The 17,765-nt window shown below is 42.8% G+C and overlaps 1 protein-coding gene across 5 annotated transcripts in view; it reads left to right on the top strand.

Annotated features, from left to right (window-relative positions):
- The window catches only part of CREB5 (cAMP responsive element binding protein 5), a 260,433-nt gene that overhangs the window by 183,385 nt on the left and 59,283 nt on the right, over positions 1-17,765 (top strand). For all 5 annotated transcript variants that reach the window (XM_033165528.1, XM_033165527.1, XM_033165530.1 and 2 more), the window contains 2 exons: positions 6,290-6,416; positions 7,484-7,594. In XM_033165528.1, coding sequence (XP_033021419.1) covers positions 6,290-6,416; positions 7,484-7,594 — 238 coding nt within the window. The remainder of the gene's footprint in view (positions 1-6,289; positions 6,417-7,483; positions 7,595-17,765) is intronic.

Genomic DNA, 17,765 nt, shown 5'->3' with positions numbered 1-17,765 from the left:
GCAGGGAACTCAGTTGGTACAACATGAGATTCTTAATCTCAGGGTCATGGGCAAAAGATTCCTGCATTGCAGGGGTTGGACAAGATTACCCTTGTGGTCCCTTCCAGCTCAACAATTTGATGATTCTATGATTAGGTGTAGTCAGAGCCAATGACAGGCAGAAACAGCTACTGTATTTTTCCGTGTATAAGGCTAGGTTATTTTCTTGAAGCTTAAAAATTGGAGTCGTCTTATACATGGGTAGTGGTGAGGTTGGACCTGCAACTGGTGGCTGCTGCAAGCCGGAGATTGTCAGCGGCGGTTTTGGCGGGTGATTGGTTGTTGCTGCAAGTTTTGCAGGCTATTGGCTGCTGTGGCAATTGGGCGGGGCAATTGGTGTTGGCTGTTGGCGAGCGTGCAGACAATCGGTCGCTTCGTCGATGTGCATGCGATCGGCTGTGTTGGTCCCGCGGGTGAGCTCAACAACTCTGGGCAATTCCCCATTTTCTCAATTTGGAGCCCCCCAAAAGAGGGGGGCGTCTTATACATGGGAGTGTCTAATACCTGGAAAAGTACGGTAATTCTGTTTTTGTCCCCATCCTCTTTCCTGCTGAGTTCTGCAAGGATGACACTGACATGGAGGATGGGGAGAGGGAGCTGACAGGTTGTGTGATGTCCTGGACTGGATGCAAGTGGGAAAACAGGCAAATGGGGGCCCCATTTGACCCAATGAACCAGTCTCCAGCAGCTGTCACTTAATCTTCTCAACACACATGTGCGATGTGCTTCATGATGCTTGCTCCCAAGTGGCTTGATTGGAGCCTTGCAGGAGCGCGAACAATGTGCAACCAGCTCACCTAGATCCCTGCTGTTCATTTGGTGATGTTCTAGGTCCTTGCCAAGGATGCTTCTCATGCTTCCACTTGAGTGCAGCCACGCCATATGGAAGTGCAGGAGACATGTGTGCCTGCTACAAGGATGAGGGACCTGAGGCCCTACAAATGTTGTTGAACCGCAGCTGCCATCACCCCTTGCCATTGGCCATGATGGCCGGGGCTAATGGAAACTGGAGTCCACCAATATCAGGAGGACCACGGATTTCCCATCCCTGGCCTAACAGAAGTCCCAGTTTGAGGTTATTTGGCTTGTCAACGGTTATGGAAGATAGGCCTAGCACAGTAACTCTTTGTTATGGGTACCGGGAGGAGAGGACCATACAGGACCACTTCTCCATCATCAGGCAACTGTCTCTAAAGGAGGAGGATCTGTAACTCTCACCTTCGCATCCATCATACTGTTGGGGGACAGCGAAAGCACGTCCTGTCATCTTTGACATTTTAATTGAAAAGAAAAGCTTAAGCAGGTTTTTAACCTTAAGCAGTGTGTTTTTACAAGTGTATGTGGAGAAATAATCTGTCAGTGCAGAGCAGGCTGGGTGCCACAAGAGTTGGTTTAGTGGTTCAACAATCCCACATTAGCTCACACACCTTGCCTTGTTCCATGCCTCAATAGTTTTTAGTAGAAATGCTTTGCCCAGAGGCATACAATTATTAAGAAAAGGAGACTCTGCTTGCTTAAAGTCTGGAATTATTAGCTCATGGTAACAAGCCTGCACTGGAGAAACTGTTGGGTCTTTGTTTTCATGAGTCTACTGTAATTTGCCTTCTCATTTTAAAGAGGAAAACTTCTGCTTTGTTTGGGAAGTTAATACTGATATACATAATCACTTTGACAATTATTGAAAATATTTGTGCAGTTAAAAACCAGGTTTCAAGGAAAGTTTATGCGCCTTTATACTAAAATTCAACTGTGTGAATCAAAAAAGTGGTTTCACTCCAAAATGTCAAATATAGATGGGTCTGGGGTTAAAATTAGGCAGTAACATATTTGTATTCTAGGACTGGGGGAAGAAGGAAGATGTAGCTCTTTTCACACACACACACACACACACACACACACACGAGAGAGAGAGAGAGAGAGAGAGAGAGAGAGAGAGAGAGAGAGAGAGAGAGAGAAACTACGAACGACATGATGATAATGTATCCACTGCAACATTATTTTTTAAAAGAGCAAGGGGCACTATTTTCACTGGGAAAATAGTGGCTTGGGTTGGGGAAGCGAAAAGGGAAAGTAAGGGTAAAGAAGGATCACATGAACTATTATTTATTCATGCAAGAAGTTAGGTTACAGGGAACCAGGCAGAGGACCTTCTCGGTAGTGGCACCTGCCCTGTAGAACGCCCTCCCAGCAGATGTCAAGGCAATAAGCAGCTATTTTACTTTTAAAAGACAACCGAAGGTGACCGTGTTTAGGGAAGTTTTTAATGCTTGATGCTGTATTGTTTTTAATATTCGGTTGAAAGCCGCCCGGGAAACCCAGCCTGATGGGCGGGGTATAAATAAATAATAATTATTATTATTAAAGAAAAATGTTAATAAACATTTTTTACATATGCAAATAATTCAGATGCTGACTGCCTGGCATTATTTTAGGACGCAGCAGCAACCTTTTGCAGGTGGTACAAGAAGGCACCACAGCAGTAGACTTCAAGCTTTGTGGCCAGTCTAGATGGTCTATATCCTCAATGTGATCTGCACAGTACCCAGAACACTGTTGATGCTTTGCAAATATAATGGAGGTAATCTTTGAGGTTTCACTAATACCAGCTAACAAGGCTTCTCTTCTGAACTTTGCCTCTTCCTTCCAGGCTATTTACTTCTGGATTCCAGATACGAGGTTTCTTGGGTGTCAGGTGCACTGTTTCTTTGGACCTGTCGTCGTAAAGGCAGAGGGGGCCCATGTGGTCCCTGCCAATTTAGGCTGTGCATGCACAATTATTTAATACTTTTGTTAGTGAGCACAGACAAAATTGCGGCCTGAAATTCAAAAGTGTGTGGTGTTTTGTTTTTCTTCCTCCGTCCAGGAAAAACCTGGAAGGTTCCAAGGTGCTACAAGGGGGAGGGGGGGATCCCCAACGAAAACAGTAATTTTCCCAACTGCAAAGCAGATGCAGACTTGCAAAGCTAAGCAGAGCTGAGGGTGAGAGTGAGGACAGCAAAGTAGCTTATTTGCTTTTTTTTTTTAATATATACAAATAATTTCCTTTTTACCCGAGACCCCTATTCCCAGGCTCATTAAATCAATTTCAGAAACCATTTTGGCTCTGGAACATGTAAGTAAAATTCCAACCATATGGGCTCTTGAGGATTACCTGTGCAAACGGCAGAAGTCAAGCCAAAACAAGTTTCTGTCAAATGGACTAACACCTAAGTTTATTATGAAGGTAGAGAGCTCTATAAAGGGTCTGTAAGCAGTGCAGAAAGGACTGGCTGTGGGGCTCCAGAAAGTTATCTGGGGGCTGCTTGTTTTATGTCAGTCACCTTGAGAATCAGTTCTCCCTTACACAAAAATATAGTTTCATTGAGTCACAAATGTTAGATTAGATTATTTTTTTAAGGCTCAAGGCAATCTGAAAATGCCTTGTTCAGAGGTAGAGTTTACTGCAGTTTAAAGGCATAGCACCATGAACCCCTTGTTGTGCGTGCAAAGAAAGATATTTTTTTATATGCGACTACAGCAGCGAGAACCCTGATAGCCCAGCACTGGAGAGATAGTATCGTACCAACCAAGAAAGAATGGCAGAGCAAATTGGCTGAATATCTAGAGATGGCAAAATTGACTAACTGGATAAGGCAAAAATCAAAAAAATGTGATTCAAAACCAATGGAAATGTTTTAATGAATATTTAAGTAAACAAGGATCAAATGAAAGGTTTTGGTTGTGTTTGGAGTAGAATAATTTAAAGCTGAATTACAGTAACATTAAAAAATACATGGTGTTAAAGGAAAGAATGGCAGAGAATTTCAGTTGGAAATAGGTAGTGTTACGCAGCGGTGGAAGTCAACCAATTGTAATGTAATTTTTCCTTTTAAAAATGTATCTTTTTTCTTTTCTTTTTCTTTTTTCTTCCACTCTGTTATTTTCTTTTCTTCTTCTTCTTCCTTCTTCTTCTTCTTCTTCTTCTTCTTCTTCTTCTTTTCTCTCTCTTCTTTTTCTTTTAGTAGCTATTTCGTTTGTTTTTTATGTAAGTATGTACTCTTATGTAAATTTACAAACTTTTGTATACATTTTGTGTAATAAAACTTATTTTAAGAAAGAAAGAAAGGCCTGGGCATACAAAGCAGAATTTGGTTTTGTGGGTTTTTTTCTTTCAGCCAGCAGCTACTCCGAAGCTCAGCATTTCAAGCTGGCCTTTAAGCCAAGAAATGTTTAAAATATCAGCTGGCGGTGTCGCTCAGGGTGGGGAGAACAATCAAGGGAAACAAACTATTTAATTGTCCGTATTTATAAGTAGAACTAATCTAGGAAAAGTTCAGGATCAATAAGGCCTTAAGTGTAGTCTCCAACTGCCCCGAAAATGCTGGGACTGTCATGAAAACCCTGAAGCTGTCACGGCTTCTCACTATGTCATGCAGAGTCCCAGATTCTGCAAGTGGGCAAAGGGAATGAGGCGGGAGGCTGCTCAGCCCCTCACGGTGACATAGTGGGACCCACAAGGAGGAGAGGGGGGCAGGGCCCCAGCTGCTGCCGCTGCACTCCTGAGCTCCCCAAGCCGGTACCACTCAATACATCCGACTGCGGTGATGGTGCTGTCAGGAGCAGCCTAAGGGGGGCCAGCTCACACAGGTGCACAGGGGCCCTTGGGCAATCATAGCCCTCAATCCTAGAGACTACGTTGCTGGCGCAGAAGTGCCATTTTGTAAACATCCAGCCTGGGTGCCTCCTCTGACGCCCAAGGCAGGCTGATGGAAGCATCACAGTTTTGCCGTATACAGTGGTACCTTGGTGTTGTGTATTGATTCAAGGGTTATAATATCTGTATTACTATTGTCTGTATTCATTAGGGGAAAGTAACTGCCTACCTGTTCCAGAAGGGACAGCTGCTATTGGTTCATTCAAGTTGCTGCATTTGGATCCTCAGTCTTATTGGTTCCCACCAAAAGGCAGCTTTGTGATTGCTTGAGATTGTTCCCTCCAGAATGTATCCTTTCTAGCCAGTCTTTCTGTCCCTATAAATGTAGCATCCCTCTCCTCAGTTCCCCAGTCTTGTTTGTCTAAATAAAAGAGTGTTACATGAAGAAGCTGTCTCCTGCCTGCTATGTCAGAGCTGAAATCACTTGCTGTATCACGATCCCCACGTTACAGCACTTTGTAAATGAAGGGCTTGGCTCCCGAACGCTGCAAACCCAGAAGTGAGTGTTCCGGTTTGCGAATGTTTTTTGGGTGCTGAACGTCCAATGCGGCTTACACGGCTTCTGATTGAGTGCAGGAAGCTCCTGCAGCCAATCGGAAGCCACGCCTTGGTTTTCGAACCATTTTGGGAGTTGAACGGTCTACCAGAATGGATTAAGTTCAAGAACCAAGGTACCAATGTATCATCTAAGGCTCCTGCATATAACCAAGACATTTGGCAATACAGTATTGTCACATACTCCTCTTGGTGACAGCCATTGGGCCAGCTCAGCCAACCCCGTCCTTTTCCTAAATTCCGTCAGCAGTGCGTGGCACGCGGGGGTGGGGGGAGAACGCTGATGTAAGATAGAATTCCCCTATTTTCATCTGAGGGATGTTGAAGGATATGCTTAAGTAACAACTGCAAAATACTGAAGTTCAATATCATTGTACTGAAATTGCTGGTGCTGTTGAATCATACATACTCTGAATGACTTGGGTCCTGGATATTTTGTGGAGCACTAACTCTACATATTGGCCAGTCTGGATCCCAACTGAGGGGATTTAAGAGCTGAAATTTAGGTTTAGAAGAGTCGTGTTCCTCATGCAAATAAATAAAAAATATTATTCACTGCTCATATTCAGTCAAAAACAATGCTGAATTCAGAGCACAGTACTGGAGGTTCAAGGAAAAAAATCACCATAAAATAAGGACTGTGTAATATAAGGAGATAAGTGCACAATCCTATACATGCTTACTCAGAAGAGTTTGATGGGATTTACTCCCAGGTAAGTAACTCCCAGGATTGCAGCTTCCGCCTCAAAATTATACTTTTGGGGGACATTTTTCAGAGACTTTGATACAGTTTTTTTCAAAACAAAACTGATTATGCATTAAGTCTTTCCGCCAAAACTTTCTGCCATCCTTTCCAACTCTGAAGTGAGAAAGTTTCGCTGAACTTAAAGTTCAAATACCAGATGGGTTTTGAGTTTTGACATTCATTTCGAAATTGAGTGTGATCCATTTTTCCTTAATATGTCTCAGCTCCTTTTTCTCTCTCCCCCTTTTTTTTCCTAGGCCTGTCCCAGGCTCATTATCGTCATTACTGCAACTACACAACAGACAACGACACCCAATGCCTGCCTCTATGCCTGGGACTCTACCCAATCCTACCATGCCTGGTTCCTCTGCTGTTTTGATGCCCGTAAGTATGGCTGAGATACACAGACACACACACACAGAGAGAGAGAGAGAGAGAGAGAGAGAGAGAGAGAGAGAGAGAGAGAGAGAGAGAGAGAGAGAGAGAGAATCTGATTTGATGGTGTTGGTGATTCAAAGTGCTTTTGCTGTCTGCCCCCCAGAAAGGCCAGACTTCTTAGAAACTATATTGTTTTCTAATTTAATGTAAATGCTGATTTAAATCAAGTATGCACTGTGTTCGATTTCATTACTGTTTCTCTGCATCCATTAGAAGAAGAATAAATTAAGAGGTCTGCACATAGAAGCCTCTTGGTAATTTTGTTTCCTGATTCTCTTTGGCTGGTTATAGCTTAGATTCTGCCATGTTCTTTTTCTCGTCTGTTACATTTTTTGATTGGCTATGTCTGTTACGCCACATAAGAAAGATAATAAAAGCTAAATGAATAGAAAGAAGCAGTATTGTTTCACTGAAAATAATGCAACGCTTTATAAAGTAAACAATTCTTGAGCATTTCTCCTGCAATGTGATTTTCAGGAACATCATTTTTGCTTTGCTTCGTGAACTGAGTATTTAAATAACGTTGTGCCGCAGTAGTCTTAAGGCAGGCATGTGAATCCCCCCCCCACTGTCAGATTCAACAGCTCCATAGGGAAAAGGCTCCAATTTTCAACCCCCCTAGATCATACATTTTATACATATATCTTAAACAAGTTAGTTTGGGCTGCCCTGACAGCATCAGCCATAATTTTATACAGTGATGTTTTAAAAGCCACTTAACCCAGTGTGCTGTTTTCTAAAAGCAAGGGAAAATCATTATTGAAAGTCTCAAGCCCAGGTGACTAATTTGTTCTTCTGGTGAAGAGGCAGTTTTCTATTGATTGTCGGACAAAACAAAGTTACTACTGTAGCTATATTTTTCTGAAAGCAGATAAATACAGCCGGCAAAGTGATTGCCATCCTGCATGGACACAATGAGCCTTGCTCTTGCCTGTTTGTAGAAAAGCCTTTTTGAAAATTTATCTCACCTTTCAAATGCCATCTGATTTATTTTGCTCTTTATCCTTCTCAAGATGGAACGGCAGATGTCCATGAACACCAACATAATGGGAATGCAAGGCCCAAACCTCAGCAACCCCTGCGCTTCACCACAAGTCCCTCCAATGCACTCAGAAGCCAAAATGGTAAAATATTGGAAACATATTGTATACGTTGTCTGCTGAACCCGTTATTATGCTCTTGCTGCAAACGAGTTCAGAGCACGGCTGACTCGGTTGATTTTTGTGTCTCGGTTGGATAGGGGTTAGATAGGTTGGCCCCTCGCCAAGAGCGCAAGCCCAGGGGGTGCCTCAGAAATCACAAAGAAAGGTGGAGAGAGACCTCGATTGCCAAGGGTGCAAGGGACAGCAGAGGTGCCAATATATCTCCTGAGAGCCAGTGTGGTGTAGTGGTTAAGAGCGGCAGACTCGTAATCTGGGGAACCGGGTTCGTGTCTCCACTCCTCCACATGCAGCTGCTGGGTGACCTTGGGCTAGTCACACTTCTCTGAAGTCTCTCAGCCCCACTCACCTCACAGAGTGTTTGTTGTGGGGGAGGAAGGGAAAGGAGAATGTTAGCCGCTTTGAGACTCCTTCGGGTAGTGAGAAAGCGGGATATCAAATCCAAACTCTTCTTCTTCTTGCCAAGGGTGCAAGAGAGCCTAGGTACGCCTCTGGATGTTGGGCATAGGATATTGCGAGAGGATACTGAGCTGGAGTACTTGAACATTAGCAGTAGAAGTGCATACATTAAAAGGTTGCTTTTAGGTGCAAGTTATGAGAAAAAACTTGGCGGAGTGGAAGGAGGTGCAAAAAATGTTCTGTGCCATTGGGTGCTTGTAGAAATGGGTACTAGGCTGAAGGAATCCTAGTGAGTTTGCTTCCCAAGTGCCTGAATATTTGATTCTCTTGCCTGTGTATATTTAATGGTGTGCTTTGGTTGGCTTTGTTCTTCAAAGTGGATTCTGAGACCTTAGAATATAAAAAAGTAGAGATGGGTGAACAACTTTTCCGTATGTTCACAAAAAGTCCTCTTTGACCCACTTCCTCATTAAACTGTTATAATACATATATAAATATATATTTTAAACAGATTGTCTCTTCAAAATAATGCACGCCTAAATGTTTTCTCTCAAACTATGTGTTTCTAAGCACAGTGTGTGCCTTTAAAAAAATGTATTGTGCTACATTTTTGAGCTGTTGGAATATTTAGGAAGTGGGGGGCGGGGGGCGGGAAAGAAACATGGTGGATAACGTACGTTCTGAACCGCAAGTTAGTCTGGAAGGTGTGTTCATATTGCCATTTGGAAACATGAAATTCCTCCAGCACTGAGAAGTCCAAGCTGCTGTCATTTGTATTAAAACTCATATGTGTTGCCCCTCACGTAGATATATTGTAATTTGGACTCCTGTTCACCGCTTAGAGATGACTGGGATTAAGCAGTATACAGTCTGTGGGAATAAATAAATAAATAAATAAATAAATAAATCAGGTGCATATATATACTTGCACAAACATGCGCACATGTGTGCATAGATTCTCTCTCCATCAGCTCAGCATAACTGCCCAGCTGCTATCTGTACCACATGGCTCTCTAGGCCCAATGAGCGACCTGCTCCATCCTCCGCTGTACAGCACTGTGTCGTCATCCTCTTCCTTGCTCCTCCCAGTGCCCTTTCTGGTTTAAAACTCCCCCCTTGCTTTGGCATGCCATCAGTGGCAGCACCGACTGTTTCTCCACTTTCCCCCCTGCCTCTTCCCTGTCTTGCCTCATTTTGAGAACGGGCTAAAGGAGGCCTGCAGAGGGAGATCTTTTCAGCAAGGTGGTCAACAGAGACTCCAGCAGCCATGGTTTGCTGCTGCTGTTAAAAAAAACAACCCCTGTTTTAAACTTTATGGATAGTTTCTTGTGACATTTCTTAAAAATATGTTCAAAGCAGGGTGGATTTGATTTAAATCGAATCGATTTAAATCACTAGTCAGTGAGACTTGATTTCATTATTATTATTATTTTATTTTTACAGAAAGACTCATTCTTGCTGGTATAACCTTAATATTTACAACCAGATGAAGGTTTTATCTTTGGAATAATAAATTTTCAGAGTAGCTTTTACAGTTATATAAAAAAAAATTACTGATTTGGTTATGCTATTCGAAATACATAGACCGATAATTATGGAATTATTGTGAGGTTTAATAAGTTCACTGTTTATATTTGGACAACTTTTCTGCTTCCTTAATAACAATTTAAACAATTTATTTAACCGAAACAATAACATTATAGCATATGTATCCATGTTTGTTAAGTGATGTGGTTAAACTTTAAAAAAAAAAAAAACTTAGACTGAGTTTTAGCACGCATGAAAAACTTAAAACAAATCCTTATTTCCTGATGAATAGCCTTTGAACTATAATGTAACTTGAATAGAAAACTATCTTTAGAAAGATTTTTCCTCCAAAAGCATTTTATTTTAAAAATCCAATTTAAATGTAAAGAAATCTGATTTTTTTTCTAGCCACCATGGCAAACTGTGGCAGCAGTTCTCTCTTGGATGCCCAACCCAGAAGGCCTCACTTTGAAGTACCACCTTGTTCCTTCCTCAGAGGAGGGGCACCATCTTGAGGGGGCCGGGGCCCCTCAATATCCTTGACTATGGTGTGCACGTGAACAAGCCATATGGTATGTGCGCAAGATGTCAGCACATCACGTGGTGTGCATGCGCACGCTGCACAAAAACAGCCCCCTCAGTCACGGGGGCAAGCCAACACGCTTGACTCAGAGTAAGAGGAGTTGGCAGCGAAGAGCTTTGTCTCCACATCAAAATTGTCTCATTCCATCTCAGGGCTTTTTTTCATCTGGAACTCGCTGGAGCTCAGTTCCAGAACCTCTCAAGTAGGTGCCTTTCCATTATAAGAGAACAAGGGAAGCGTTCATGGTGAGTTCCAGTACCTATTTTTCTAGAAAAATAGCACTGTTCTACCTCATTATTGGGCTAACACTGTGGACTTCTGTACAATATAGGCTCGCTTGTGCTAGTGTCAAGTTGTTCTTCTTATAAGTCTGAAACTACGAGAAGCAGATACAGTGGTACCTTGGTTTAAGAACAGCTTAGTTTATGGATGTCAGGAAACCCCCCTCCCCGCAGGTGGTAGAGTCGCGGGGGCGTTTGCAATATAGAGAACCCCCTCCGCTATTCACCAGTTCGTCCTCCCTCTCCTCCGCCGGAAGCGACCATTCCTCAAGCGGGGAGGGGGAGTTAGAAGCAGGAAGGCCATGCAGGGGCTCTGACAGGATCGCAGAGCCTGAACGCCAAGGGGATAGTGGCGAACGGGGTCAGGTTCCCACGCTCCGAGGGCGTAGGCAGGAAGGACGTGGAAGAGGGAAGCATAGGTTTAGAATCCCGTGCCTCTTTTGCTGGACAAAGAACCGGAAGGGTTCATTCCTGGACTCTGCAGAGGGATGAGATGGACGTTTGAACTTTTGCTCCACTGTATATAATTTGCACAATAAAGAACTTAGTTTAGAAGTTCTGCGTTTGGCGTTTTACTCACGAGCAGCCACTGAACGTCCTTACAATGAACAACTTGGATTATGAATGCTGCAAACCCAGAAGTAGGTGTTTTGGTTTGTGAACTTTGCCTTGGAAATAGAACATGTTGGGTGTGTTCCATTTGTAAATTGAGTCCCCCGCTGCCATGGGAAAGCACGCCTCGGTTTAAGAACGGACTTAAGTTCGTAAACCAAAGTGCCACTGTACATAAAAGTGTTTTCAGGATTCTGATACGGCATTTCCGAGCAGAAAATCGCCTCAGTTGATCAGGGGGGCTGTAGTCTATACCAATACAAAATGGCATTAATAAGTGGGAGACAGGCAGTTGGTGCCTAGCATTTCATATTGCCACCACATGCTTATAACTGCTTATTGCCGATTTGAAAGAAAGCCGCAATGTGTGCTTTTGAAGTTACTGTTGTTCGCCGCAGGAGGCGGAGGAAGGGAAGCCTTTGCCTGCCAGTAGATACGATGCGCACTTATGGTAGACATGAACGGTCACATCTTTTAACTCAATATAAATTTCAGCTAGGCAGCCAACCCAAGTCTTTTTAACACCTCAGCTGAAACCACACTCTGTAAACATGCAGTTGGTTGGCTTAAAGCAGCAGATGTAGCCAAAGGAGTTGGCAACAGCAGCCAAACTAAATCTGTGGTCAAGGGGTTTTTTTTTTCTCTGCTGTGTGCCATACCGTAATCGTGATGTGCCAAATAGCAACAGCATCTCCAGCCCAGCTTATTAAATCTTTCTGGATTAGGCTGCCGGCAAGTGTTTCCCCCCCCCCTCTAACCCAAGCACTGTTGAGCCAAGCAAAATACTCCTTGGCTGAAGAAGAAAAAACACCGCATTGGCATCTCTTTCAGAGGCATACATTTCTACTGTTACTTTGCCTCCCCCCCCTTTTTTTAATGGAACTCTGAGGCTTTAAAACCGAAATTATTGATACATATGGTGAGAATTCTGTTCTTTAATTCATGCAATTAAGTGGATCGCTTTTTAATCTGAGTAAATTTGTTTTGGCTTCAGAGTCAGATTTGCAAAGGTGTTCCTCTGGCAAGCTTTCCCCCCCGCAGCAGATAATTCCAAGAACCAGCATACAACAGGATGCCATTAACCCGTGGACTTAATTACTTTTTGATAGAAGTCACGTTTAAAAAAATTATAATGTGCATTTATGTGCATTAAGCATACACATGCATGCATCAATCATTCATACAATTTCCCTAAATATGCTGTGCATTGTAAACTGATTATAAACTAAGAAATATGTATGTTGCAAAGTTATAAAAGTGCCAAAAATGCTGTGGTTATTACAAATATCAGTGCTGGGAGTCTTCTTTTGCTTTGGATCATAGAATGTTAGAATCTTAGAGTTGGAAGGGACCCAAGGGTCATCTAATCCACCCCCCTGCAATGCAGGAATCTCAGCTGAAGCATCCATGACAGGTGGCCATCCAACCGCTCCTTAAAAATATCCAAGGAAGGAGAGTCCACCACCTCTCGTGGGAGTCTGCTCCACTGCTAAACGGCCCCTTACTGTCAGAAAGCTTTTCTGAATGTTTAGTCAGAATCTCCTTTACTGTAACTTGATGCCATTGCCTTGAGTCCTAGCTTCAAGAGCAGGAAAAACCAGCATGCTCCCTCTTCCATGTGACACCAGCCTTAAGATATTTGAAGATGGCGATCATATCTCCTCTCAGTCTCCTCTTTTCCAGGCTAAACATACCCAGATCCTTCAAGTATTCCTCATAAGTCTTAGTTTCCAGATCCTTGATCATCTTGGTTGCCCTCCTCTGCATATGTTCATGTTAGTCAACACTGTTCTTAAATTGTGGTGCCCAGAATTGGACACAGTTGTTTGGTCTGACCAAGGCAGAATAGAGTCGTACTATTACTCCCCTTGCTCTGGACGCTATACTTCTGTTGATACAGCCTAGAATAGCGTTAGCTTTTTTTGCTGCTGCATCACACTGTTGATTCATGTTAAGCTTGTGGTCCAAGACTTACAGTAGAAGCCTTCACATGTTTCCTCGGAAATGAATTCTATCAAGTTCAATGGGGTTTGATCTCAGGTCGTAGAATCATAGAATTGCAGAGTTGGAAGGGGACCCTGAGGAACATCTAGTCCAGTGTTTCCCAAACACTGGGACGCCAGCTGTTTTTGGACTACAATTCCCATCATCCCTGACCACTGGCCTGCTAGCTTTGGAAGATGGGAGTTGTAGTCCAAAAAATAGCTGGGGACTCAAGTTTGAGAAACACTGCTCTAGTCCAACCCCCTGCAATGCAGGAATATGCAGCTGCCCCATATGGGAATAGAACCTGCAACCTTGGCGTTATCAGCACCGCACTCTAACCAACTGTGGATATAGGATTGCAGCCATACAGAGTGATCTGATATTCACATTATGCTGGTGGAACAGCCAATGCATGCTTAGCCTGAGATGGTAAGAAGAAACCACACAAGTAGAACATTGGTTGGTGTAAATTTGCTCCAGTGACAGGAGTGTGAATTGAAGAGGTGTAGGGTTTGTCATAACTGTTCTCTGCTGTGCCACTCATGGCCCACCCATAACTCTACCCCCTTTCTGCCATTTTTCGCTGTATTTTCACTGGTAGGATATCTCTGCCAGTATATTCAAAGTATCCCACTAACATATTTTTTCATTGTGTATCTGGTGTTCTGCTGATACAGCAGGACTCCTGCCAAATCCTATTGCCCTTCAGCTGGCAGTTCTTACAGATAGGATTGCACCCACAGAATCATATTTTATTGTGATTGCCAAACATTTTTTGTGTATGCTACAGTATATATAACGTAGGAAAATTGTTGGGAGGAAAAATGAAAGAGCAGCTTTGCAAACATGTTGGAGTTGTTGGAACAAATCACATGAACCAATGCTTTCGAAGGAGTATCATTCCTTCTCATATCATGATTACGTGGAGAGGAACATAGAATCTGCTGTGTCAAAGTGGACGAGTTAGTTTTTGATGTAAATGCTTGAGCCTTCATCAATTACCTTTGGCTCATATGTGTAATTTTTTTCTTTGTTCTATACTGCATTTTTTAAAAGGTACGGTTATTGTTTTAAAATGACAGAAAGTGGAGAAAACCAAACAGCATGATGGTATCCGGCCCCAGTTTGTATAGGTTCGTAATATTTGGGGTCGGAGGGATAAGGAGCTGTCAGGTCTGCGTTGGGTTGCTCACGAGTAAGCAGGCATGAGTCCGACCTGTCTTTTAACAGTTTTATTGTGCAAACTATTTACAGCGCAGAGTGCTGAAAAGCGTGACCGTATCAGTCGCTAGCAGAATCCGGGAGTGGCCCCTTCCGGCTGGGACCCCAACATAAGAGTTTCGGTATCCGAAATCTCCGCCTCTCCTCCTTGCGTTTCACCCCTCTGTGCACTTGGGGTGACGGAAATGGTGTGTTTCCCTCCTCGCCCGCTGAGCAAGGGGGGTGCAGGGTCTCTCCAACATCCCCAAAGCCTCTGCTCTCAAGCCTCTGAGCTGCATGCCCCTCCCCACTAGAGACATCGCTGCTTCCTTCGCTAGAAGAGGAGGTGCTGCTGGTCAGGTGGGGCTGGGGCTGTCTGTAGCATCTTGAGAGTAGCATCTCGAGAGCCCTTCCACCACCCTGCGCTGAGCCGGGGACAGTTCCCTGACAGGAGCAACCCATGCTTGTGTTGGGGAAAATATTCCTGTTTGGAATTTATAAACAACCACATGGCTCCTGAGGGCCCTTGTGGCATCTTGGCATCAGAACATAAAACATCAGTGAAAACCGCAGTAAAGCATCCTCTGTTAAAATTGAAATAAAGAAAAATCCTAAAGCAGTGGAACAACCTATCAGCAGATAATGGTTGTGAGAGCTGTGGGGAAGCTGCCAGGTCTAGCAATGTAGCTGCAGTGTGTGCGCGCGTGCACACACACACACACAAATGCTGCAGTGATACATAGGTAACATCAGCCTTGTGGATTATTTCCACCTTTCCCACAACTCAGGGTGGGAAGGGTCCCAGCCAGCGTGGTGTAGTGGTTAAGAGCGGCAGACTCGTAATCTGGTGAACCGGGTTCGCGTCTCCGCTCCTCCACATGCAGCTGCTGGGTGATTGGGCTAGTCACACTTTCTTTGAAGTCTCTCAGCCCCACTCACCTCACAGAGTGTTTGTTGTGGGGGAGGAAGGGAAAGGAGAATGTTAGCCGCTTTGAGACTCCTTTGGGTAGTGAAAAGCGGGATGTCAAATCCAAATTCTTCTTCTTCTTCTTCTTCTTCTTCTTCTTCTTCAAAGCTTGAGAAATTGTTTCACTTTTGGATGGTTATCAAGGTGTCTCTTGATTAATCAAACAGCAGATTTCTCCAAACACGAATTGCTTTTAATATTACTGTAGGTTCCTTACTAAAACTCAGGGTGTCAAGTGTCCTGGGTTATCAGCGTGGTCCTGTGCATATCGATGCTTCTGTGTTGTGGATTGACTGCAGAGGCAGGGGCTTGGATTAGATGACCTTTGACGTATTGTCCAATCCTAAGATTCCCTTATATCTGCTTGGAAGTAAGCCCAGAGGGTTTACTTGCCTTATTCCCAAGTAGGTGTGCAATAGCACTGGAACCTTGGGCGAGACCATGCCTGCCCCCTTCCAGATTGCAGTGCCTTTCTTTGTGAATTCAGCCCGCCATCCACAAGATGTTTAACGGGTGATAAGTGTCACGCAGTACATAAAGCAACACCAGTGTGTGTGTGAACTAATAAAGATTGCTCGTTATTTTCCAGGGGGAGGGAGGGAATGGAAGGAGGAAGTGGAAAAAGTAGCCAGTGCCATCCTCATGTATATAGTAGTGTTCTGTCAGAAGCCAGACATACTAAAAATATTTATGCAATTTAAAATAATTTGTACAGGTCTAGCAAAGACTATTTTAGGCATTCGAACATTTGCAAGATCCCATTAGAATTCGTGCGTAGCCTTGGCACCTGAGAATATGGCATTACCAAACCTTTCATGTGAGAATGAATGCAAACTGAACTACTGTAATAAAAACATTATTTCTTGACAGCATCCTAAGCAGGCAACTGGACGACACATGTCTTTTCAAAACAATATTTTTTAAGTCTCACTAGTATTCGCATATGTGCTCAGAGGTAGGTTTCATGCTAATTTAAACACTTCACAATTAAGATTTAAAAGCTTGTGGTTGCTACTTATGAAAAAGGGGGGGAAAGAAACCAAATCGCACTATGCGCATCTGACCCCCAAATACATTGACATGCTTATTTTAAATACCTTTTGGAAGTCATACATCGTATCCTCAAAACCAGACGTTACAACTTTTCCCACTGTGTAATTTTAACTAATTATAAAACTGATCTTGCAAATCACCCACTGAACGGCTGGTAACAAAAATAAAATTACAAGAATAATGGGCTGGTTCTCTCTATTTGCATTAGCATGACCTTAGCAGGCTCTAACATATATTAATGCATACCAGGAATTCCTTTGTCCATACCTTCCATTTACTGCACACAGTTTCCTTGAACTTGGCTAGGTCACTTCATCTCCATAGTTCAGTTTCCTTTAAGCAAATTTGGGGTTTAATTACTCAGGCCAGAATCCAAATGATCCCTTGGGCTTGTGCAGGCAAGTTATGTGTACGTGTTGGGGCTTCTCCCCCCCCCCATATCTTCAAATAGTTGTGCCCTTGTGGCCCCTTTCACTCATTGCCTCAGCACATGGGCAAAATATTGTTAGCAGGGTCACATGCACAGGCCCTGACATCTCCTGCCCCACTGGCCTTACTCCCCCCAACATCTGCATTTTGAGTAGGGTGCCTGTGTGTGTACTCAGAATGAAGGAGAAAACTGGTTCACTTTGCATTCAAAGGCAAACTTACTTCACGTGCAGCTCCTGGAACACTATACGAACTAGCACACAGTTGTCCTTGAAAATTCATGCTTCTGCGAATTCTGCGGTGCAGCTTTCTAGTAATGTGTAAAAAACAACAACGTGTAGGCTAAAATGTGCAGAATAATGCATATAATACTGGTAAAATAATGCATGCATCACATTAGGAAAATTTATTGTAAAAATGTATATATTAGGAGCATATTATAGCATAAATATGTGCATTTTAGGAGAGACTCGTCCTAAAATACGGATTAATTTTAATGCGGACAATAACACTGTATTCCAGCAGCAGCTGGATCTCTAACAGGTACACAACAAAAACTCTTAATGGGAGTCCATTAGAGCATAAAAATGTGGATTGAAATTTACATATTGGAATGTACCTGTCCATTGGGTTTCACGCTTTGTATTATTGCATCTTAATTTCAGTTCAATAAATGTATCAGCAAGAATTTTAAAACACATATTTTCAGATAAAATAGGTGCCTGTCTCCATTTCAGATAAAATAGGTGCCTGTCTCTGAAAGTAAGGGAACTACAGTACATGTGGACGAACCATTCATTCAATTACTTGTATTAATATTTAACAAAACAATGCAAAACAAATGCCTACTGATTAATCAGAGGCAGCTTTTGAATTGATCAAAAATCATTTAAATTATTCATTGATTGCATTTTAGAGCCTGAATTAATTTCAGAAGTTTCAAAACAAACATTTATTATATTATATTATATTATATTATATTATATTATATTTATTACATTACATTAAATTATATTATATTATATATGAATATATTGTGGGAGAGGACTGAAAAAAAAGAAAAACATATATTTCAATAAGAAGAAACGGGAAAGTGTT

Source organism: Lacerta agilis, chromosome 12 (genome assembly GCF_009819535.1).
Source record: "Lacerta agilis isolate rLacAgi1 chromosome 12, rLacAgi1.pri, whole genome shotgun sequence".
Taxonomy (NCBI): Eukaryota; Metazoa; Chordata; class Lepidosauria; order Squamata; family Lacertidae; genus Lacerta; species Lacerta agilis.
The sequence above is the reverse complement of the archived record's forward strand: the minus strand, read 5'-3'. Positions and strand labels throughout refer to the sequence as shown.